General features: G+C 36.3%; 2 protein-coding genes and 1 long non-coding RNA gene across 3 annotated transcripts; 1 reads left to right on the top strand and 2 right to left on the bottom strand.

The window, feature by feature from the left end:
* The first annotated feature begins 231 nt into the window (after window positions 1-231).
* On the top strand, window positions 232-12,785 carry LOC139143665 (uncharacterized). Its single transcript, XM_070714177.1, has 3 exons — window positions 232-1,687; window positions 8,618-8,734; window positions 9,656-12,785. The coding sequence occupies exons 1-3, from the start codon at window positions 616-618 to the stop codon at window positions 9,829-9,831; spliced, it is 1,365 nt and encodes a 454-aa protein (XP_070570278.1). The 5' UTR covers window positions 232-615; the 3' UTR covers window positions 9,832-12,785.
* Window positions 6,063-7,068, bottom strand: LOC139143667 (uncharacterized). Its single transcript, XR_011554651.1, has 2 exons — window positions 6,888-7,068; window positions 6,063-6,319 (listed from the first exon to the last, which is right to left on the bottom strand). It is a non-coding gene; the product is annotated as an uncharacterized lncRNA (long non-coding RNA).
* Window positions 11,825-25,310, bottom strand: LOC139143666 (optineurin-like). The gene is made up of 7 exons (XM_070714178.1): window positions 25,223-25,310; window positions 23,338-23,502; window positions 21,973-22,149; window positions 21,302-21,532; window positions 14,368-14,544; window positions 14,063-14,239; window positions 11,825-12,265 (listed from the first exon to the last, which is right to left on the bottom strand). The coding sequence occupies exons 1-7, from the start codon at window positions 25,250-25,252 to the stop codon at window positions 12,113-12,115; spliced, it is 1,110 nt and encodes a 369-aa protein (XP_070570279.1). The 5' UTR covers window positions 25,253-25,310; the 3' UTR covers window positions 11,825-12,112.
* Between the last annotated feature and the right edge of the window lie 485 nt (window positions 25,311-25,795).

Consider the following 25,795-nt stretch of genomic DNA (forward strand, 5'->3'; position numbering starts at 1 on the left):
TTTGAAATTGTGCATTCACCTTCACCATGTCATTACACAAAGATTGCTGACCCTTCCCCTGATTCCAGCACGAAATGAAATTGTCCCCCCCCTCAAACTGTTGCATGACTCACCCCTAACTCCATCAGCCCCTCCCTCGTTAATTCTGTCAAGTTCCTTATCAATGCGCTGTTGATATTGATTGACATCTAGGTCTAACTTCTCGGGGGTCAGGCAAGCATAATGTACGATAGGGGGAGTACGCGCGTCGGGGAGTCATGTCACCTGGTTGCAAAATGTGTCATGTGGTTGTTGACCTTATTTGGTTATGTATTTGGATGTCAAAGGTTGTAATGTGTTAGTTACATTCGAGTCTCCTTATTGGATGGAACCTTAGCAAGCCGTAAGAGTGTTTCAAGTCATATCAAATTCGCCACATCACAATTCCCCAAGGTGAACTAGCACGTACATGCATCGTGCTAAATCACGGAGGGTTTGTACGAGGTGCTGGAGGTGCCGCGTCAATGTACTGCCCTCTTGTCCACACAGGCTCCAGGGAACCAATAAGGTTTTGTTCACACTCACCTTGAAGGTAATCACCTCTGTCACAGCCTGCAATTGGTGTACCTTTGAAAGATGACCATAAATCACGCTAGTGCCAAGATGTCGACTGCCGCCATGGGGTACTTGTTGTGTCGGGCTGTTTTGATTCTGGTTTGTTGCGCTAATACTCCCATCACTTTAGCACAGTTTGCAACTCCGTACAACCCACCAAAAGTATGGTGGACGAAGCGAATAACTCCGGATTTCTTCACGGCGGGAAGATTATCTGAACGACAAATCAAATATGCTGCAGAAGCAGGCTTTAAATCTATCGTGTCTGTCTTTGATACCAACGCCCCGGCCTGGATTGGTCATGAATATTTGCCAAGCACCAGTGAAATTCAACAGATGGCGAATGACTTAGTCAAAGTTCGATTTCATGTTCTAGATGTCGTTGATGATAAATTGGATTTGAAAAGTATAGATGAATTCGCAAACGTTGAAGAAGGTCTTCCAAAACCAGTTCTCGTGTTCTGCAATGACACATACACGTCAACATTCATTGTTCTTTTACATCTCGCCCGATCAAAGAAATTGGCGCCAAAAGATGGAGAGCAGTCGAAGGAATTTTACCGAATTGGCAACGCCATGGGTCATCAGTTCGACAGTGATGCAAGCGTGGTACATTTAGTATCCACGGCAACGGGAGAATCACCTGTTTCCATCGTAACCAAGTCACCCGGTGAGCTTGCCAAGTGGCGGGAGTACTGGCCGGCCAAGTTCGTGTCACCGACATTCTTCGATGCCGGACAGGTTTGGAGAAGTCACATTCCTATGATCAAATCAGCCGGATTTGGTGCTGTCATCAACATGAGGCAAGGGAAGACATCCATCATTTCTGGACAACCTTCACAGGAAGAGGTGACTCTTCTCAACATCCCAGCTGGGACGCAGCCGTACTTTAAAGGGAACCGGCAGTTCATCCTTAGATTACTAGAAACACGCATAGATCCGAATAAATCGAAGGGCTACATTTCTCCAAACTCTCCCTGGAATGTTGAACTTCAAAACGAAAACGAATTTGGTGACGAAGTTGGCTACAACGAAGAGTTGGAAAGACAAGCATTCAGAGAAGCTGGCATCCCATATTATCACATTCCAGCGCGTAAGTTGAGCTACTTATTGATTTACCTATTTATTTATTTATTTTATTTTGCAAAAAATAATACAAAAATTAACCAAAAAAACAACAATATCGTGCTTGGATTACAAAGAGAAGTCTAAAGACTCATTTCGACTATGATCAAATTTCGTGCGAGTGCCTTTTAACCTTTATTTAAAATTGTAATTGAAAACTGTATTCCTGATTTTACTTGTTTAAAACTATTCCACACCTGCGAAGCTGAGTACTGAAAAATTGATTGAAATAATTTAACTCCACCTGAGATAAAAACAGAACTATTGCCAAGCCCTGTGTTATGATTGTTTACATTTTGTCTCGTGACAACATTAGATGGCAAGAGAAGACGAAGCTTGCTCTCTCACTATTTTATGCATTAGATTCGGTTTGACATATGCCAGTCTCCACATAAAGTCAACCTAATTTTTCAAAGTAAACAGGTCCAACAGTCTGAGAGGAGGGGGCAAACTGTGGGGGCGCTGTCTATAAAAAATGACGTCATTTTGCCTTCAAAACAAATATGGCGGGAGCCATGTCATCCTGGATACACCGTATTCAAAATACGGACTTGGAATACACTCTCTAGGACTTTGGAATCTCTAATTGATAGGTAATTGTTTTCTCGGATATTTACTTTTGGCGATGAAAGTGATTTACGGCTTGAATAAATTTCAGATACAAGGATTTCGAACTTGTTCAGTCTGACTCGATGGTCCACTAAACTTGTGTTTCCATGTTTGGTCTTGATTACGGAGCAGCTAAGGAGCCTTACATGTTGTGAACAGTCGTGAAACTTTACAGGTCGTGGCACTTATAGGAAAGAAATGCGTGTGCCAATTTTGAACCCCCTAGCTTCATTGGACCAGAATTCGTCCCATACTGTATGGAGGCCGGTCACAGCGCTATAGCGAATCTGTACACACTACACAGTGTAGCTCTGCATGACAGGGCTGTGTGTTACCGGCGTTGTACACGGCCTATGCACAGTGAAGCTTTGATCATTCGCACACGGTTATTTTAACCGTGATTCGCATGAGTTTTTCCTTGCTTGATTAAAACAATCATGGAACATTTCTTCACGCGAATATTGTTAAATACAGTATATAAACCAGGATTAAAATATTGTAGTGATATTTCCGTTCACTGTATTTTTGTGGGTTTTTTTTGCTGCGTTTTCCGATCAGCTGACGCATGTTTTACATTGCAAATATTTGAACCTGATGAACTGCTCAATACATAACTTGTTTAAACCGCCTTTTTTGTTCTTTTTTCTTTCTTATTTTTTTTAATTTTTGTATTTGTATATTTTTAAGGGGGTTCAGTGTGTTGTCTAGACCATGTTTTAAAGATACTGAGCATGCAGAGCTTACTCAACATCACTGTTCTCACAATCCAGTTCATTTTCAACTTCACTAGTACTATTTATTTCATATATGTCTCTTCCTTCCAACTCTACAACATATTCTTCAGGCAGATCATATTCTTCCTCCTCTTCTAAAATTATTTCTACTTCATCATCCTCACTATCTACATTCATTTCCTCTAACAATAACTCATTTGTGGCTTCTAATGTGTCTCTATCAGTGACAGTGTCTTCAGTATTGCTAGCCTTTGTATTTAAACAGTTTCTACAAGTACATCCAGGCCCACACAGAGCGTCATGTTTTTTGCATCTACAGCGTTTTGTTTCACAACCTGTTTTACAAGCACAACCCTTTGTAAATTGATTGACATTAGCCTCTGCAGCAGCAACATTTTCATCACTGTCCTATAGAATTGCCAAATTGTTACCAGTCAATTTAAAGCCATGTTCTGAATATTTTGGGAGTGAAATGACAGAGGTGTGTGCTTGACTCCACAGTTTTGAAATAAAACAAGAGCGAAGCCAGTGATACTGAAGCGCTGTTGCATTTAAAATGCACTCCTCTTCATTTCTTATTCCGAAACATCTCTGAGCGTTCTTTTTTACTTTGTGTTATCAGACAGACAAAATTCCAGAGAACAGGATCAATTTCGTTTACCAATTTTTGAGATCAATAGAAGATAAATTTGGGATTTTCTGGTATTTATCAATAAAGTTTGCTGCTTGAGAGTGAAGTCTGTCTGACAAGTTTTCAGCAACTGAAAACAAGAGAGATATTGTGCTTGGACTTGTTGCAGTCATGTTCCGTGTAAGCTCAGCTCTAAGCGCAGAACAGGCCGTTTCTAAATTATTGACAGTTTTTGACATATTAAAATACTGTTTGTGAAGAATGTCCCTAGTATTTGCACCATATCTTAAAATGAGAGTGCCGTTGTACAATGCCTCCAGATTTCACAGTAGAAAATGAGATGTGGTGGCCATAAATCTTTGCCATTTCCAATTTCAAAAATGTAGCTGACCTCTCAGTGTAAAATTCCAAAGGCCTATCATTATTACCTTTCTCTGTATAAAGTTCTGAGATCTGTTCAATGTAGTGAGACTTTACTTCTGTCAAGAGAAGTGGGCTCTCTATTGACAAGCTTTTTACAGACTAAATGACCTACCCTAGAAATAGCAACTTCTTCGATATCCCCTGAAATTACATCATTGATTTTTTGTTTCAAAGATTCATTTATCTTTATAAGACTATCATTATCAGAAACATGACCATGCTGTTGTTGTTTGAGAGCATTGGTGAAACGATAGAGTTTCATATAACAACACATACATATAGGACTGTCTGATTTCAATGCCAAATTTGGATAATCCCCTTGCTCTCTAAAATTATCGAGCAAGAAAAAAACATCAGGTGGATGTCTAACCTGACCATACAGACACCGATTACACTCAGGCATTACACAATGTACTCTGTGCCGTTTTGCCCATAAGGGATAATGCTCTGCACACAAAGGTGCATGTACTGGTATTTCTATTTCAGGATCATTGACAGCAAAGTTAAACAAAGCCCTAAACAACTGTTTGTCATCTATATTATTTGTTTTAACACTCTCATTGTCACAAACTGTACACTTGCTTTGCGGTCTTCGCCTTAGATCCACATTTTGTGTGGGATCTTTACCTCTAAGTACTGACTGAATGCTTTGTCAAGGACATGATTACATGCATTACAGATACACATGTTAGCAGCTATGGCATAGTTTTTTTCTAACCAAGTCAAGTATCTTTCTTCCTTTTTTGTCTTATGATACCATTTAACTGCAGAAACCTTGCCACATTTACCACAAGGGCCACAATCAGTTTTATCTGGATGAGCTTCCTTGACCCTGGGTTTACCGCCTCCCTTGCCAGAGATGTGCACTCTCACTACACCACCTTTGCTTGGTATTCTGTGTATCAAGGGTCGCCCATTACACAATAGTTTGAAATCATCTTCCTTCATTTTTGTGATTTGTGCAACTCTACGCTTTAATTTTGGAACATGACTTGATTTGAGACGGACTTTGAAATATGGTCTTCACTGATGACTTGTATGACATGCGCAGACATCATATTTATTGATTTCCGTAACTTTGTTTCAATGTCATTGAGTAGAAAATGCTGCTTCCTTTCTGTTGATGCAGTTGCATACATCTGCCAGTGCTTTCTAATCAGTCAGTTGATTCACTACAAACTTGTGTTTCAATTTCATATTTGCTAACGACCTGACACATTTTTACTTATCTGTAAGTCTTTGAACTGATAACAACAAATTCCTGGTTTTGCAAGAAAAGTTTGTTTCCTGTACTTTCTCTTTTTTATGCCTGTATACTAAGTAAACCCTCTTGAGCAATTTGAGCATTTTTATATAGGCTTGCACATGTTTAGCAGTTAACGAGCCTAAGGTAGATGATAAAGGTGTCAGAGTATGTGCTAATTTTTGCAATTTTGTCAGTCGCATAGTGGCCAATTGTTTAATTTTTTTAAGACCAACTGTCAATGGTAATCTACAAACACCAATTTCATAGAACAAGTTGTTTATGTTAAGACTTTTCTTACTGTCACTGTTCAGAAGGATGCTTCTCTTGATTTTTTCGCACATGCGATAAGAATCATTATCAACATGCTTTCTGACCCATAATTTCCCCGACAAACTATCCTTTTCACTCTTACTGAGCTTATCTAGCCGTTTTACCTTCAAGGCCCAAAAATATCCTGTCTGAGACTTCATTCTTACTATGGACAGCCTTAATCTATTTGTAACAATGCCTTCAACTATATTGTTGACTTTGTCAGACAACTCACACTGTATGTCAGAACTGACTAAGTAAGCCGATGAATGAGGAGGAAAGAAGGAAAAACCATATAAAAAGCTCTCCGGAAATAACCACTGATTACCAACCACAATTCACTTTCGTCAGAGCTAATAAAATAAAAATGCACAAGATCAAATACAGAATGTTACTGTTAAACAGCTTTCCCTTGTTTTAATGGCTTCTTGAGCGGAAAACATACAGTCCTTCCACAGAACAGAAACGACGGCTTGAGCGTCAGTCGAAAGAGAGACCCGTGAAGTGTGATAAACTGACTAAAAATCCAATCGCAACTCGACTCTACCGTCAATCAGCGTTAATCAAAAACCTTCACGCCACAAAACACGGCAAGTCTGTCAGATATCTTCAGAAATGTTTTTTCTTCGATGCAAAACGGGTGTAAATCTGAAATAAGGAAAGAAAGACGATTAAAGTTTGCTTCAAGTGGCATACACAGAAACACGTGAAGCCATGTATGCACATTCCATCGATATGTCACGGGAAGGTTTGACGTCTTTTACGGTTGAAATTCATCAAAATATCCCTACAAATAACTCTTTATACACTTCATATAATGAAATACTTTGGATGGTCTACTTTAATTTTTTTAACAACTGAGTGCGCGAAAAGTACGACGATGTCGCACTTGATGTCGTCTAATACAGTACTTGCCCTCGCTAAAAGTAGCTGGTAAAGACCGCCGCCATCTTGGATTTCGATGTCAATTTTCGGCTCACGTTTCTGTGGTCGCTAGTCAAAATTACAGCTTGAACAGAAATATTTTTCAAATAGAACGAATATTTAGATGTAAGTTTCATTGAAAATTGCCATCAATTTGAGAAAATCGTATGGCCCTACAGTTCGTCCCACAATGAAAAATACTCGATCGCAGCTGTGCAGCATTCTCTGTCTGTACGCAAAGGCATACTAATTCGCCGAAATTCCGTCTAAAAAATCACACAGGTCCACATACCTTTGAATAAAACTCATTCGTTTGGTTTCCCTTCGTCTCCGAGGTCTGAAAGTGTTAAAATCAGCAACGAGAAAATGGCCTGATGACGGGCCAACGGACGAGATGCAGTGAACATGTCACGTGACAATTCGAAAGGAAAGCTCATTAACATATTCAAATTTGGCACCCAGTTGTCAGACTGCAATATGTTCCCTGCGGTACATTTTATATTGTGTAGTTTGTAGTCTCTGTTTACTAACAACCTTAAAACCTTGATACCAGTAGGCACAGGCATAATGAAAAAGACAAGTAATGAGGCCATTTGAGAATAGTTTGTTAATACGCACATTCCTGTCCAAAACCTAACGTTTACGAATCAAAAACTTTAAATGGACGTTTGCCTTCTGAATTACCTTTCTGGCCATACTTTCTCCCAATAATCTCTGATCAAAACCTGCACCCAAATAGTCAACGGTGTCATTGGCGACTGCATTGGCATTATAGATTATTTCCAGCCTAGACTGCCTTTTAGGAAATGACTTGAGCAGAACAAAATTGATGCCGTTTTCTCAAGATGTAAATGCAATTTGTCATCCACCAACCACTCATTCAAATTTTGCAACTCTTAGCTTAGTTCGTCTTGTATTTTACCAACATCCTTGCCAGAGACCATCAGTGCCGAGTCATCAGCATACCAAAGAAGTTGACAGTTTACAGCAGTGCACATGTCATTTACATATATAGAACACAGAACGGGACCAAATGTCGACCTTTAGGGCACCCTACAATGATAAGCTTATATAGCCATTCGCGTCAACCATCCGTGTCTGCCAGTCAAATAAAATCTGAACCGATGAACAGCATTGTGACTCACGCCCAACGCTTTAAAGGGAGGGACAATGTATTTCATGCATGATATCTAGATGCATCACGTCAACATAGCTGCAACATTTACGATATTCATTGTTACCAAACATGTTTTAACTTTCATCGATCACCAACGTACCCTAGATACAGTGTTTACATCGATCGTGGGGGTCCCTGGCACCCTTTGAACAGAGTAACAACGACCCCCCTCCCCTTGAGTTTATCTGACAGGATCCCATGATCCACGGTGTCAAAGTCTTTTTGAAGGTCGATAAAGCACTTTACCAGTTTGTTTTCCCGGGTAAATTTGTTTTCTCACAGCTCTCTGATTAATTCCTGCATTCAAGTCTAAATCTCAGAGTTCGTTCCCCTCTGTTTTCCCGCAAGGAGATATCCAGCAACTCCCCGAAAACTAGAAGGTCTGCACAAGCAGCCATATTCAGGACCATTTCGTCAGTCGGTTTGATCATGATACAAAAGAGCCAGACATTTTAGCATCATGTGTCTATTTTTTAATGTTTTGAACCGATATATCGATCATAATACTTTTTTTATTATACCACAAGTGTTACCAGCGTGAGATAGTGATTGAGGTTCCCCGATTGTAGAGTTTTGTTGTTACCATAATCGGTGATGCACAATTATTAAACAAAATCTTTGTTCGCCCATTAATAGTTTGTCGTTCTTTTGTTTTCCATTGAATATTTCATCAAGTAAATAATATTTATATTAGATAAATCTGATAATTGGGTGGGGGCTTTAACCAGTTAATTTCCTGTAGCCAAACAGACTAAATGTTATTAACGGTTTTAAATTCACTAATCCTTTCGGATTCTTGAAATTTATGGTCGTAGAAATACAATTGTACCTTTGTTTTTTTCCAGCTTACCCGTGTGGCACTGACTGTATCAGAATATTCCACACACAAAGAGACAAAATAGCTGAAATAGCCAAACAGTACGGGCGAGTTCTGATGCACTGTAAAATCGGCTATCGCACAGGTGAGAGTAACATACGCGCATTAAGTTAACCTTGGTAAGAACACCACATTATACTACCACCAGAAGGAGAGTGTTTATGTATTTGTGCGGGCATGACTCAGTGACCTTTAGTCATGTTGACAGCGCACTCTTCATTATTTACATACTGTCCACATAATACAAGTGTATGTGTTCCTGGCAGAGGTTAATAGGTCAAAAGACAAATTCGATTCGATTTAGGGACTGTCCGTGTCAGTACCAGGGGAGGGCATTTACCATTTTCGGCGTATTATCTGATAGTTTCTCCGACAATCGCGGAAAGCCTCAAACTAGCTTTCCCTGATACATCTTCCATAGCGGCACAATTATTGCACGTCACCAAACGAGTGTGTTGTAGAGTAATACTATCACGTTTCTTTCGACAAAAACCGATAAATGCACTCATAACTCAAGGAATTGCCATTTGCGCACACAACTGAACAATTGTACGTCGTTGGCTGGCTTCAAACCCCAAAATATGAACATTCAAGAGCCATCTCTGTGTATGGCCCTCACAGAACTTTTTCATTGTATACAATCACTATATAATTGCATACCCTTCATTGAAGATGCGTTATTATCACTTGATTTGTATGCTCAAAATATTGCCATAATAGTATTTTTTATATAATGAATAAATCTATTTTGAAAAACTGAACAGCATATCATAACTAGATGGCTCAGATTATTAAAAAAAACGGATAATCGACACACATAATGTCATTCCATGTTCACAGAGCATCACTCAATTTCACACAGAGGCATGAGCATGTTTCAGTACTGGCGCCAAATGCAGAAAATTTCTTATATCCGATTCGACGTTTTGGTCAGTCATTTTATCTTGGAGATACCAGTTTAAGAAGTCCTCTTGCTTCTTTTTAAAGTGGATCAATTTCTTCACAGGTTTCTTCTCTCTGCTGATGGAAGCATACGTGTCATGCAGGGATTATGATTGGCTGATGGGCCAGGCGCATATTATGGGCTATGACTTTGACTCGGATTACACACGGTCAGATGATGTAGCATTGCAACAGTCCTTACAGTTACCAAGACCCCAGTGCGAACAAGTCAGTGACTGAACCACTGTGCAGTTCACACGCATCTCACTCCTCGTACCGGCAACCATTTGATAGACTACACAAACACAGTAATTTCACTACAAGTTGTTTATTCTGGTAAATTTTTTATAAATGTCCGTGTTTAGTACCCGTGCTCAATAATTAAATAGAATAGTGTACCACACTATTTGACGAAAACATACATTATGATATTTTCAGTATTTGTTTAGAGTAGCTTTAAAGAATCAATGTCAATTTCAGGCAAACTAAGAAATCAGAGAAACTAGAATTTATATTAATGTAGTCATGTAGAAAAAATGCATTATGTCACGGATTTTCGGTAACGGAAATTACGTGTGGGAGGCGATTTTACACGAACTTGCTGCTAAGTTTGTGAATATATTTTTGAACATAAAAAATTAAAGATATAGAGTACATTTTCACAATTTGCTGTAATTAAAACCTAGTTTATTTCTGACATCCCGCCGGACATGGAGAAGACAAAACATAGTTGCCCTGCTGTTGGCATTCCTTGTGAGCTATATGTCAGTACCGCGATTGTGTCCATGTGTCGACATAACGTACACTGATTAGATTTGCGTTGATACTTTTACAATAAATCGGTTTAAGCATTCAGGACAAGTAGTGGGCCCTTCCAAACAAAAAATTCTCTGAAAAGAAAAACACTGAGCTCGTATATACCGTACATTTTCTGAAAACTTAGATATCGGCCAATGCTGTGAATTGCATTTTGCAATGATTCTTTAGATAAGGATCACGTGACACTAAAGTGGCATAACCTCTCAAACATCGTTTTTTCCTTCCCTGTGCAAAAGCTGTGGTCTTTCCGTTCAAAATTATCACGAACGATTGACAGAATTGTGAACTTCACAAGAGTGTCTCAATTTAGGCTATACTAATTTTTTTGTATGTTTGTTTTTGTTACGGACTGTCGGGGATGGGGATCAATCGCCTACTGGATCTAGAACGTAAAACAAAAATTGCAGACACCTTTTGAAAGATCGACACAACAGCTTTTGATCTCATAAAGTTTCATCGGAAACACTGCAGCCTTTGTACAGGAGAAGGGAATGCGATTTTTCAGAGGCTTTGCAAATTGACTGGGACTGTCACGTGATCCTTACGTAAACAATTATTACAAAATACAAATAAAAACATTCGCAAATATTCAGGCTTTCAGAAAATATATGCTTTAAATTGGTTACAAACACAAGTTTTTTGCAGAGAATCCATTGTTCAGAATGGTTCAGTACTTGTCCTGGAAACTTAATTGCGTCAAAATCTTTCAGACATCTCAGGCTCGGATGTACGTTAAAATGAAGTCCTTCGCCTTCTATATGACAATTGCTGTTACCTTTGATAATTATCATATTTTGTGTTCTATAAAGATGTGCTGTTTTCTCCCTCAAAATTTGTTGCAAAAATTAATTTTCCATGCAAATACAACGCATCATGTACAATATGCAAATGTTTAGAAATAAATTTGAGTCCGGATTAAAATGGGGTTGTCATCATTTACCTTCGATAGAATACGCCCAACTGCTGGACTTTGCGCGATCAAATGTCGATCTGGAAGTTTTGGCTTTGATTGAGATACGTTTCAGTGCAGGAGATGGTAGTTTTCTATCGTGTTGAAAATCACCTTCAAGTTTACTTTATATCAGACATTGGTGGTTATCTGATAAATTTGAAGTTGTATTATGTAACGTAATGATGATGAAAGCTTACTTATAAGTTGCATAATTACCTATTTTGAGAAATGCATTTGTTAGAAGTTCTCTCTGCTAAATAATTTGACTTTATCCCAGTGGAAAACTTACCTACTCGAAAAAGCCATCATAGATAATTTTTAATGTTTGCTGGTGCTTTGACTAAGAAATCTTCATAATATTCTCTTTCAAGTTCAAGCATATATACCATGGCTTAACCCCGAAATGTTTAATGAGAGAAGGGGCAAAATACATCAACCTCAACCGGTATTTTGATACCAAAACTGGAGTAAATTCTGTAAACTGTTAGCAAAAGGTAAATGTCTGTGTATAGAAACAAAAAAAGAGTTAATATTCACTGGGGTTCCAAAGTAAATCCTTAAACCAGGAAAGTATTGAAGGGAAAATATTTGTCTATATCTTTTTCTGAGGAAGTTGGAACAATCTTAATATTTTGCAACATCAAAGTTCCCTTAACCAGAACTTGTTTCAAAACGCTTAGGCTAATGCCTTACTATGACTTTATTTCTAATTGTAATCGTTGTTCTTCTATTTTTCCTGTCTTTCCCTTTCTACTGGTTATTTGTGTAGGTATTTAGCTCATCTTGTAGTCGTTGATTTTCTAACTGCAGCAGCATCATCTCCTGATCCATCACTTCCTTGTCGCGAAGGGCCTTCTCTTTGGCTTTCTTCTCCGCCTGGAAGTCAGCATGAAATATGTCAGCCTATAAGACGAAAAAATACAGGAATAAAAATACATAGGTACTGATAAATACCCGGATGTGAACTGCAAATGCTCCTATGTTTTAGTATATGTTGCAATTGTGTGTAAATTGATGCTTTTAACTTTCATTAATTTTGAATGACTGACATGCTGACGTGGAACTGCAAAATGTCTTTCAATATGCATACTTCTTGTTTTGATCACAATTACAGAAAACCTTCATCAAATTTGGTAGTGCCATTGCAGAAATATAAGCAATATTTACAAAGTTCACTTAGTATGCAAATTGTAATACGTCATTTCACGTATAAATATTGTTATACGTTATCATTACCTTTTGATGCGGTATGCATAGCGTCATTTGAAAACAAAAAGTAAATATGAAAATTAGCGATAGCTAAAATACTTCTTAATTCTTTCAAAACTGTAATATTTTTGTGTCATCATTTTGTGTAGCAAATTTAATCGTCGAAGGACTTATACATCCCCAATTGTCGTTCATTAAATGTGCAAATTGTCAAGTGGTGGAATTGTTGGTGTCTTTTACTACTGTAATATCATCAATGTACATAAAAACTTTATGTACTTTCAAGTCTTTCTGCTTTAATTTCACAAATTTTATATGTACATTAAATATGCAAATTTCGAATCAGGTAGTGTTAAAATGCTAAATGACTTTCACTGCTGTTACGTCATTGTGTCATCAGTAGTATACATAGCATGTTTCATCAACTTTATTCAAGTCGTATAGTTTTATATCATTAATTAGGAAAGTTTGTTAAATATGCAATATGCAAATTATAAATAATATGAATTGAAAATCCTCAATGATTTTTACTACTGCAAGTTTTTCCTGTTTTATATACCTAGTAAGGCATTTTGTTGAATGTGCAAATTACGAATTCGCTGACATAAAAATACTCAATTGCTTTTACTACTAGTATATCTTTATATTTTCAATGTATGTTGCATGTTTTCATTAACTTTGTTTGAGTCAATCAAGACATATATCCGTAATTTTGAAAGTTCATCAAATATGCAAATTAGAATTATTTTATAAAATATGTCATTTAATATGGAAATTCGCAATAATTGACATGGAATTGCCAAATGTCTATTTATTTTCTTTGGTAAAGTCCTCCAGATATCTAATTCTAATTGCAAAAGTTCATTGAATATGCAAATAAGCAATGTCATGACGCCAAACGGTAATGATCTTGAAAACTGTCATATGTTTTTATGATCAATATCTGTGCAAAGATTTCTCAGATTTGGTCCTGAGAATATCTGACTTCAGGACAATTATTTATTCAAATTAGCATTCATTATGCAAGCCACACCCACAAAAAACTTGTTAGGTCTTGCTGTTACTAAACAGAATCTATGTGCCAGATTTTATTCAAATCTTATGAGCTGTTCTTCAGATATTCTGCAAACAGGCAGACACTGACAGACGGACTGACGGACAGACAGACAGACAGACAGACAGACAGACAGACATACTGACTGACAGACAGACATCGGTATAGCAACAGCTCTCATGGCTGAACGCGTGAGCTAAAATCTAGTGCATCTGATACCTTGTCCGTTGTTTCATGCTACTGCTGTGATTCTTTTCAATTTTTGTGAACAAAACTTTTCCTTTCATTTCATTGTCTCTCAGATGTTTCAGCAGAGTGCCTGGATGATCAAATAGAAGTGTGCCAAGGATAGAATTACATTTATTTCTGGGTCGAATTTCTGTTGTCAACACTTAGTATAACAATTTGCCGCGATTGTTATAAACATTTGGACCTACCTGAGCGTAGAGCACAGGCATGGTGTCAAGATTTGCTTGGACTGTAACAAGTTCATTCCTCAGTACCTTGATTTCATCGTCCCTATCTCTGATGGCTTCATCTGCAGACGCTAATTGGGCTGTTAAGTTATCGACCATTTCCTCTTTGTCCTGAATAATCATCTGGTCAGCTACTCTCTGAGAACAAAACGGATAATCAAACGGATGTGTGTCAAGGATAGAGTTGCATATATTTTAGGATCGAATTTTAGTTGTCAACAGCTGAGAAAACAATTGCTGTAATTGTTATAAAATGTTGGCCTTACCTGAGCTTGGAGGACGGGTATGGAGTCAAGATTTGCTTGGACAGTGACAAGTTCATTCCTCAGTTCTTTGATTTCATCGTCTTTATCTCTGATAACTTCATCTGCAGACACTAATTGGGATGTCAAGTTGTCGATCATTTCATCTTTGCCCTGAATAATCATTGGATCAGCTACACCCTGAGAACAAAAAAAACGAACATTAGGGCTTTCCTTTTGTGGTGAATAATATTCTAATTTGTTTTCAGAAATCCTCCCATTATCAGTATACACAGAATGATTAATTAAAACAATACAACATCTTTGTGCACAATAATCTACACACAGTAACATTGTGTCAAAAATATATCAGCCTGTAAGATGAAAAAATACGGAAAATAAATACTTTTAAATGAAAAATGATACACATAATACCTTTTCTCATGCTATTATTTTGACTTCCTTTACTGTTTTGTGACAAGGTTGAATGCGCGTCGCGGACAGATATTTGGACTCAAATTTTCCAGTTTTTTCCGATCTACCCCTTGTTGGGGCTCTTGTGGTAACAAAAACTTTTACCGTCTTTGTTTTTGAAAATCGAACATTTTATTTTTCTCCATAGAGTTAACACATGGATGGCGCCATTTTGAATTTCAACTATCGGTAAATCTTTGGTAATTTGTTTCTCGAGTACCAAATTTTCCTCGAGGAAAGTTTGTGTAAAAGTCTATGTCTTTCACTTTTGAGGCGCATACTAGTAGGCGAGCGGCGAATCCACAAAAAGGGCCTTATTTTAGGAGTTTAATGTACCCACCTTACATACGGCCACATCATACGTCATTTGAAAGCTTATTATCTCTACTTTAAGAAAATTGACGATGTGGAGCTGCCAAGTAGGGCCATAACCTCCTAATTTGCATAATTAACAAGGGTACCCAATTTGCATAAATGCGATATAATATTTGAAATTTATTGTTAATTTCTCTAACGATACGTTTAAACTATCGAGTGATATATCAAATTAAAGGTCTTTCCATGTAGAATACAAAATGGATATTCAAAGAGATATTGAAATTGATTATACTGAAATATTTTCATGTTTATATGGAAAACAATATTTTCCCCTTTTGAATAACAATATTTTAAAAATTTAACACATACAGCCAATTCACACAGCCACATCATACGTCATTTGAAAGCTTATTATCTCTACTTCACGAAAATTGACAATTTGGAGCTACCAAATCGGGCCATAACCCCCTAATTTGCATAATAAACACGCATACCCAATTTGCATAAATGCGATATAGTATTATAAATTTATAGTTAACTTTTCTAAACATACGTTTAAACTATCGAGTGATATATCAAATTAAAGGTCTTTCCATGTAGAATACAAAATGGATATTCAAAGAGATATTGAAATTGATTATACTGAAATATTTTCATGTTTATATGGAAAACAATATTTTCCCCTTTTGAATAACAATATTTTAAAAATTTTAACACATACAGCCAATTCACACAGCCACATCATACGTCATTTGAAAGCTTATTATCTCTACTTCACGAAAATTGACAATTTGGAGCTACCAAATCGGGCCATAACCCCCTAATTTGCATAATAAACACGCATACCCAATTTGCATAAATGCGATATAGTATTATAAATTTATAGTTAACTTTTCTAAACATACGTTTAAACTATCGAGTGATATATCAAATGAAAGGTAGTTACATGTAGAATACAAAATGAATATTCAAAGAGATATTAAAATTGATTTCACTGAAATATTTTAATATTTATATGGAAAAAATATTTTCCCCTTTAGAATAACAATATTTTAAAAATGTTAACACATAGAGTCCTATCATACAGCCACATCATACGTCATTTGAAAGCTTATAATATCTACTTGAAGAAAATTGACAATGTGGAGCTATCAAGGAAGGCCGTACCCCTTTATGTCCATAAATTACACTGGTAAGCAATTTGCAGAAATGAGATATGAAATTAGAAAATTCATTGTTAACTATTCTAAACACACTTTTACACTATCGAGTGATATATGGTATTAGCATGTAAAACATAAAATTGATATCAAAAGTGATATTTAAATTAATTTACGGAAATATTTTCATATTTCTGTCGAAATAAATATTTCCTCTTTTTAATAATGGTGTTTTAAAAAATTAACTAAAGTAAGCTTATCAATGCAACAAAAAGATCCACACGAACGACACTATTGTAGTTGTTGAAATGTAGCTCTGTAGCTGAAACAATGTGTCAGAGTAAGCTGCAGTCAAAGTAATGGCATGATTCATGATCCAAATCATTCATGTCATTTCCAGTAAATCTAGTAATTGTAGGAATTCATCATCCTCTTCTTCACCAGCATTGTCATGAGTAAAAGGGTTGCCACAGTTATCGCTGCCTTGGCAGGAACAAAGGTCTGTGCAGGGAAGATTAATTCGACAGCAGACACAATTGGTGACATGTAATAAGAGAAAGCAGCTCCGCAAATCGTTCATATCTTAGTTGTTTGAATTTTTGTATGGTACATGTGTATATTGTAAGTGTATATTATGTTATGTTTGGCCGTTTTATGTATAGTGTTGATTTGCCATGGCGAGACGTAGTCCTAATCTACGTGTTCTGCCCTATGGGGTAGCAAGACTAATGTGACACTGCGATATCCTTTGATGCTACCTTTCGAGAATAGAGTTGTCTTCATCAGTCCTTCATTTTTTTTTGGTGAAACATGTGCACTGATTGAATGATTGTAGGTGTTACCAATCGAGTTGTTCCACTGAAGTTCAGTTTGTTCAAGTACGGAAGCTAGAATGTCTACTGTTCGTTCAGGCTGTATTTGTGTACGCTCATTTGAATCGGAGATCGGACTGTTGTAGGTTTTGTGAAGTTTGGCATCATCGTAACGCTTATATTTCCGTTTCTTATGTATGTGATTAGACTACGCTCACAAATAACGGTGAGAGGCAGAGGAATTCGTGTTGGATTCGAAAATTTTGGGAGATTGTAGAGGGGTACTTGGAGTTTTTGATCTGCATATAGGGGACCTGAAAATGTTTTGGTTCCCTTTTACTTTTTACGATTCCAAGGTTTTGAAATTAATTTAATGAAAATTTAATAACATTTAAATGTCATCCGATTGTCCAAACTTAGTAATACTTAAACAAGATTTAGAATCGTTTGGTTGCATTTCATTACTTTTATCTCGAAAACATCTTGTATTCTCTATTGCCTTGTTGTTGCATGATTGTTCTCATGTATCGTAATGTTTCGCGTTTAACAAGGCCCTTGAATGTTGCCGTTTGGTTTCGTGAACCGCAATGTATCTGTTGGTTTTGTGTGTGTTTTGCAGTCGAGAATGTTCTCTTTGTTCCACCGATGACCTTTATAGATAATGAGGTCTAATGATATGATTTCTTGAGAAGAGCTTTCGAAAATTTGAAAGTATGATGCATTTGTTCATGTTTGATATGAATTCATTAAGCTCGTTTTGAGTTCCAATGAGAATCATACATCGTTTCTGAATCTCAGTCAGAGCGATATTTGTTCAGTGTGTTGCTGAATTATTCTCATTTTGTCTTGTGAAATGATTGTCAACATGTGCAACTATTTTGGGAAGCATTTTTCATGTTATGGGGACAAAAATTAAAATTGAGAGTAAGACCAAAAATATGGCAGATCATACTAGGTGATCCCAAACTTTCTAGTATTGTGAATTTCCTACTGCTTATTGGTAAAAGGTACATTTATATTTGTCGTTGTAAAAAGACCTTGCCTAACTTTACAGCATACAAAGATTTGTGAACTCTATACAAAAAACTGAGTATCACATTGCCTTGAGGAAAGATAAAATTTTGCCCATAATAAAAAGTGGAGAATTTACAGTACTAATATCCACCAAGACCCTAGCACAACAGACATACACAATAATGATGTATGATCACTACTTTATTGATTTCTGTAATGTCTTTTTTTTTTCTCAGAGTTAATGAGACATGTTTTTGAAAATTTTTGATAACTCCAATAAAAACGTTTAAAAAAAAAATGTAATGTTGGGAATTTCTGGTAAAACTGGAGATCTCGTACCGCACCTAAATACATGACGGTAAATTCACTGTTGACTTGAAAGTGTTGTTTTTCATGATCATTTTCAGCATAGCTATCATGTATTTTGTTGTTGGTTGTTTGATTATGCAATCATTTGATGATCTTTCCTTATTTAATGCTCTGTCGACTGATTCCATTGCTTCATTCTGCTGTGTATTAGTGTACATTGAAACAATGTCTAGTGTTACCTATGTCGCATTGGTCGGAACTTTTATTGTCTCAATTTTACGTGTAAAATCAGTCGTATCTTTGATGTATGTTGTTTATTTCTTCACGATTTATTTGAGAAAATAGTCAATGAATTTTGATCTGTGAAAGGTTGGACTGCATCATCCACTTTTTTTTTCTTTGAAATTTTTTTTATTTATGCATCATCCACTTATAATTGGGCGGCCCACGAACTTTCCTCGTGGGCGTCATTTTGTTAACTTGTATTTTTAGCATAAGGTACCAACTTGTAAGTTGTGCTAGTATTTTACTGTTATCTGGAATAATCGCCATGGCTAATTAACACTTTATATAAAACAGCCAAACATAATATACACTGACAATATACACAATATCATACACAAAATGCAAACAACGAAGATATGAACGGTGTGTTGAGTTGCTTTTCCTTCATTATATAACAATAAATACGATAAATGAAATATGGTGCCTTCCGTCTACATATTCCACATAACTGAACTGAAAATACAGATGTAACAGATGTAGTAACCAATGATGCTCCATCAAACAAGATTTCTAGAGAGATTGAAACAAAAATGACATCAATAATACAAAAGGGTCATTCAACACACAGCTATTTATAACAAGATTGGAACTAATTTGGGATAATTGGATGGTGAAGTAATGTCGGTTTAATTTGCAAATTTAAGCTCATCTGCTTTTCTTTTTACTTGTTTTTAAGAGTAACTTGTTATATTTCAACACTCAACTATAGAGCACAAAACACGATTTAGAAAATTTGCAAAATATGAAGACCCAATTATCCCAAATTAGTTCTAATTGGTTTTATGTATTCTTGTTGTTCAGTTATATGGGAATTAGACAGTAAAATGTTCCAGTTTGCGTATCCTTAATAAACAAAAAATCAATTGCAAAACAAATTCAGATATTTATCCCATAACTTTAGCATTATTCGTTATTAGTACTCAATATTTTGAATATTAAAAAGTAGTCAAGATGTTTACGATTTAATTGAAAATATTCAATAAGAATATTTTAACTACACGTTTGGAGTTCATGATTCTATTCTACATGCAAATACCTATCATTTGATATATCACTTGATTGTTGAAAAGTAAGTTTAGAGTACTTTACAATTGATTTTAGTAATTTTATATTGTATTAATGCAAATTAGCTACCCGTGTGCATTATGCAAATTAAATCATTACAGCCCTTTTTGTCAGCTGCATATCGTCATTTTTAATGAGGCAGAGATAATAGGCTTTCAAATAACGTTTGATGTGGTTGTGTGATGCGGTTCTATGTGTTAAAATTATCAAAATATCGTTATTAAAAAGGGGAAAGTGTATTGTACTACATTAGTACGAAAACATTTTAGTAAAATAATTTTAATATCTCTTTGGATATCCATTTTGTATTCTCCGTGCAAATACCTTTCATTTGATATATCAATCGATAGTTTAAAGTATGTTTATAGTAGTAAATAAATTTCTAATTTTATATCGCATTTATGCAAATAGGGTACCCATGTAAATTATGCAAATTAAGGGCCACGTCCGTACTTTACAGCTCCACATTGTCAATTTTCTTGAAGTAGAGATAGTAAACTTTCAAATAACGTATGATGATGCTGTAAGATTTGGCTTTTTGTATTAAATTTTTTTAAATATTGTTATTGAAAAGGGGAAAATATTTTTTCAATATAAATATGACAATATTTCAGTAAAATGAATTTTAATATCTTTTTGGATGTGTTTTTAGTATTCTACATGCAAATACCTTTCATTTGATATATCACTCGATAGTTTAAAAGTATTTTTCGAGTAGTGAATAATAAATATCTAATATTAATCGCATTTATGCAAATTGGGTACCCGTGGGACTTATGCAAATTAGGGGCTACGGCCGTACTTGACAGCTAAATGTTGTCTATTTTCTTCAAGTAGAGATAGTAAGCTTTCAAATGATGTATAATGTGGCTGTATGATGTGGCTGTATGTGTTCAAATTTTTAAAATATTGTTATTCAAAAGGGTAAAATATGTTTTTCAGTATTAATATGAAAATATTTCAGTAAAACCATTTTAGATATCCTTTGGATATCAATTTTGTATTCTACATGCAAATACCTTTCATTTGATATATCACTCAATAGTTTAAAGTATGTTTAGAGTAGTTAACAATGAATTTCCTAACTTTATATCACATTTATGCAAATTGGGTACCCATGTGAATTATGCAAATTAGGGGTTATGGCCCTACTTGGCAGCTCCACATCGTCAATTTCTTAAAGTAGAGATAATAAGCTTTCAAATGACGTATGATGTGGCCGTATGTAGGTGGGTACATTAAGTGTGAAAAATAGGTGAGCCTGCCGCTCGCCTATAGAGCCTTCCCTCTTATTTCATTCGTCCTTTCTGTATTTCGGCAGATTTACTGGGAAATAAAACCGACATGTTTCAAAGCTACGGTTACATGTATATTTAGGGCCAGTCTCGGTTACCCAGACTGCTCTGCGGGGCTCTCAGTCCCGAAGAGCAGTCTGGGTATCCGAGACTAACTTAGGGCAGAATGTCAGGATTTTTAACCAGAGATTAAAGTGTTTTCATCGCTATAATCTGTTGGCCTTACCTGAGCTTGAAGCAGAGTCATGGTGTTCAGTTTTGCTTGAACTGTCATTAGACTATTCCTCATTTCCATTATTTCGTCTTCTTTCTCTGTTTCGACTGTCAGTAATGTATTCCTTAGTTCCTCAATCTTGTCTTCTTGAGCTGCAATGGATTCATCTGCTGATACTAATTGTGCCGTTAAATTCTCGATCCTGGCATCCTTCATCTGGTCCGCCCTAGGGTCAGCTTCATCCTGAGAACAAAATCATTACACGTGCATTTCCCTTTCATTATGACTGACATTCTTTATTTCAATAGAAGCCCACAATTTGTCATTACACATGGCATGATGCAGGTAGATTGTATCTCTTACACAAATGACATACCACAAGTATATCAGCATGTCGGATAAAGATATACAGAAAAAATAAGTTAATAGCAATAAATAAAAACAAGTAAGTTTGACACATTGTTGCATCATGCTTTCATTTTGACTTCTTTTTCTATGTTATGAACAAAACTTTCGAATCTTTCAATTCATATTTTCTTTAGATGTTTCGTATAAATATCTGAGTGTGTGATCAAACCGATATGTGCCTTTATCTAAAGCTAAACGTACCAATAGAGAGCAGAATTTCACTTGTCAACACTTGCAAAAATCTTGCTGTATTTGCTGTAAATGGTTAGCCTCACCTGGGCTTTGAGCATTGTTATGCTGTCCAGTTTTGCTTGAACTGTCGTCAGATTATTCCCTTGTTTCTTGATTTCATCTTCTTTATCTGCAATGGCTTTATCTGCAGACGCTAATTTGGCCTTCAAGTTCACGATCTCGGCATCCTTGTCATGAATTACCCTGGGGTCAGCTCCACCCTGTTATGGCACAGCGATATATTAAAAACAAATTTACTTGAAAACCGAACCTACAGCGAAAAGTTTAAGTTCTAGATTAAAAAGAACGGATCTGATGGCAACGGATCTGATGGAAACTTTCAAAACAATGTGTTAATCTTTAGTACATTTAAGTGAGCACAGCACAGCACTGCTTAGCACAGCAGCTCTTCTTGCCTTAAACTCCTCCACTGGATAACAGTTGATGCAAAGAGAGGAGAGAAGTCCAAGGTTGCATTTTAACAGGAAAGTCAGAAAGTCCTAGTCCAAAGTTACATTTTAGGGACTGGTCAGTTTCTTCGGCCTGGGGGGGGGGGGGGGGGGCTGGTGAATTACTTTTTGCCGACGTCAAAAAATGGCAGATCTCTCCCCCCCCCCCATTCCAACTTTCAAAACCAGGGTGACCCCCCTATTCAAACTTTTGAAAACAGGGTAGCCCCCTGTGCGCAACAAAGGTGAAACAAAAGAGAATATAAATTCAATGATTATATATATATATATATATATATATATATATATATATATATATATATATATATATATATATATATATATATATATATATATATTAAAGTTTCGCACTTGGAGGGACACTGAAAATATGTCTTGTTATTATTAAAGTTACGCGAGCGAAGGGCACGCCGAAAAATGCAAGTGAATGATGAAATGTGTGGCTGTCATGATGCATTTTAAGCTCGTTAGGCAAATTATCGAAATCTACAGAGCACAATAATGAAAGTACAGTTGTTTCGTTAGCAAAATTCATTCACCGCTGCTGTTTAAAGTGGATACTTCCAAGTCTTCTATGGTGATTCTGTAGTAATTTCAATTCTGCGATGTAGTCATTGCATTTGCTAATATCCTTCATGACAGCGCAATGCTTGGTCCTGGCCGCTGATTTTCTATTCGACTACGGTCGCTCAATTTTTTTATTCTGTTCTCTGTTTTTTGGGTGCTAATATGTCTTAGAAAACTACTTTGAAACGCCAGAAAAACATATGTTGATACAACGTAATGGCAATAACCCTGGCCGCAGGCTGTTATCCACACGATTTGGGTACGATTGTGTCTATATTGGGCACTCGCCTAGCGGTTCTCGCCGTAGGTCACGTAAACTCGTGTATACAAACCTTCATCGGGGGTTATTGCTTAATCATTCATATACAGTACCTTTTCAACAGCACATTTTGATCCAAGTCGTTTCTTCAGGTAGCCTATATCAGAATGCAGGGTGACAATAGTTTTTTCAAATCTTGAATTCTTTGTGAGCAGCTCTTTATTGGCTTTCTGTATTTCTTCAATCTGTGACTGTAAATCTTCCGTGGTTGTTTCATCCTGTAGAAGGATTGGATTCTAGAATCAAATGAGTGGCTCAACTTCACATGCATAGGATTCCGTACCATGTTCTTGCAAGATTTTCAAGGATTGTAATTTACAGGTTTTAGCAATGAAAGATCTGTCTTGCTGATTTAAGAGATGACAGAAACGCATTTTGTAGATGTTTTCGTGATGAAGAAAGTGCTCAGTATGGATTCTCGTATTAAGCTTAAGTTTCGAGATTTACCTGGCTTAAGACTTAAACTTTCGCTCAAACTTTTCTGAATGAAACTTTTAATCATTCTCATACCAAATCAACAATAAAAATCGGGGTCACCGTGCAAAGTTGGAACTAGCGAAACAAAATGTCCAAATTGCGATATTTTAAATTCAAAATGGCCGCCATCCCTGTGTTAACTCCATGGGATAAAAAGACAATATTGGATTTTCGAAAAAGTAAGACAGGGAAAGTTTTTCTTTCTCCAAGAGCTTTAAAATGAGCCCCCACAAGTGGTAGATCAGAAAAGAATTGTAGAAATTTGAGACTACGAATATTTGTCATCGGGCGTGTTCCACCTTGAAGCGCCAGTCCTATACCCTGGCCCTGTTTCTCGCGTAAGTGCTTGTTTACATCGTCTAATGTTTATGTGATTTTAATCTATCTTATCTTTGAAAATTGTGTCCTGTTCATTAATTCGTCCAGAAATGTTAAAAGCTGATAAAAAAAACCCTGCCCTTTAACTTCAAAACAGGGCTATCAACAATTTGTATTCAATGTCCGTGATCTATCTTTTTTCACAAATTTGATGTTAATCTGTGTCATTTTATATCATTCGCGTGCACCTTGACCATTTCTTCACCGCATATTGGCTCATCCATGTCATCGAAAACGATGAAAATGGATCAAAGTGTAACACTAAGAGAGTTAAAATGTCTAGATAAGGAATAATGTGTTTCGTGGACGTCGACAGATATTCAGACTCTCAATTGTTTTCCAATACTCATTGGTTTACCATTTTGTCGGGGTTCATTTTAAATCTCGTAGACCAAGGAACATATTAATGGCTTTAGTTTTTTTTTTCGAAAATCGAAATTTATTTTTTTCCATAGCGTTAGGCCTACGGTAGAACGCGCCTCTGGGACAGTCGGACTCTCAAATTTCTACAATTCTTTTCTGATCTACCACTTGTGGGAACTCATTTTAAAGCTCTTAGTTTTTCGAAAATCCAAAATTTAATTTTTCCCCATAGAGTTAACACAGGAATGGCGACCATTTTGAATTTCAAATATAGCAACATGTCGGGTAATTTGTTTCGCTAGTTCCAAACTTTGCACGGTGACCCCCGGTTATTATTGTTGATTTGGTAAGAGAATGCTTGAAAGTTTCATTAAAGTAAGTTTGAGTAAAAGTGCAAGTCTTTCACTTACACTTTCGAGGCGCATACTACCTTAACACAGGGATGGCAGCCATTTTGAATTTCAAATATCGGTAAATGTTAGGTATTAATTTGTTTCTTTAGTACCAAATTTTGCACGGTGACCCCTGATTTTTATTTTTGATTTGGTAAGATAATGGGTGAAAGTGTCATTGAGGACAATTTGAGTAAAAGTTTAAGTCTTTCACTTTCGAGGGGCATAATACCTGAACTGAATGAAAACTACATATGATCTGCTTATGGAACTCATTAAACATTCACTTTACTCCCTCCATACATGAAGTTGCACAACATAATCTTACCTCTTTTAATTTCTCCATCTGTCCTCCCATTTTCCCCTATTGGTGTTGTCCTCTACCATCTGGATTCTGTTCTGGCTTGTTAATACACAGGAGCACAAGGCATTATCAGTCATAGCAAGAGTGTAAAAAAATTAATACATTTATGATTATGAAAACTTAATAAAAATTAAATATTTCTGTCGTTATTGTATACTTACAAAACTTCCCAACTGCACTCGAATCCTGAATGATAATACGTTTTCATGCCAAATTCGCGTAGTTGTTGTAGTACAGACCCTGTTATTAATAAATTTATGATTGTGAATATTCTAGATATATGATGATCAGTATGTTTGCCAAATTCACGCAGTTGTAGCACAGACTCTGAGAAACAGTTACAGCAGCAACAACATCGCCCGGTAACTTGATGCGCGGTCACACAGTACTGCCTTGGCAGACTCTCTGAACAGTAAATAATAACTTATTATTTACTGTTCTGAGAGTCTGCCGGTGCAGTACAGTGACCACACGCATCAAGTTACTGTGCAATGCTACTGCTGCAACTATATTGACCATATTTCTGAGGGTCTGTGC

The sequence above is a fragment of the Ptychodera flava genome, chromosome 11 (genome assembly GCF_041260155.1).
Source record: "Ptychodera flava strain L36383 chromosome 11, AS_Pfla_20210202, whole genome shotgun sequence".
Lineage (NCBI taxonomy): Eukaryota > Metazoa > Hemichordata > Enteropneusta > Ptychoderidae > Ptychodera > Ptychodera flava.

What these genes read in the sequence shown, in the direction of transcription:
- LOC139143666 (XM_070714178.1), bottom strand. Translation starts at nt 25,252, where the DNA reads ATGGGAGGACAGATGGAGAAATTAAAAGAG. An exon ending in AGATGGAGAAATTAAAAGAG is followed by an intron (nt 23,503 to 25,222) that starts GTAAGATTATGT and finishes ATCCTTCTACAG; the next exon opens with GATGAAACAACCACGGAAGA. An exon ending in TGACTCTGCTTCAAGCTCAG is followed by an intron (nt 14,545 to 21,301) that starts GTAAGGCCAACA and finishes TTTTGTTCTCAG; the next exon opens with GGTGTAGCTGATCCAATGAT.
- LOC139143665 (XM_070714177.1), top strand. Translation starts at nt 616, where the DNA reads ATGACCATAAATCACGCTAGTGCCAAGATGTCGACTGCCGCCATGGGG. An exon ending in ATATTATCACATTCCAGCGC is followed by an intron (nt 1,688 to 8,617) that starts GTAAGTTGAGCT and finishes GTTTTTTTCCAG; the next exon opens with CTTACCCGTGTGGCACTGAC. An exon ending in TAAAATCGGCTATCGCACAG is followed by an intron (nt 8,735 to 9,655) that starts GTGAGAGTAACA and finishes ATTTCTTCACAG; the next exon opens with GTTTCTTCTCTCTGCTGATG.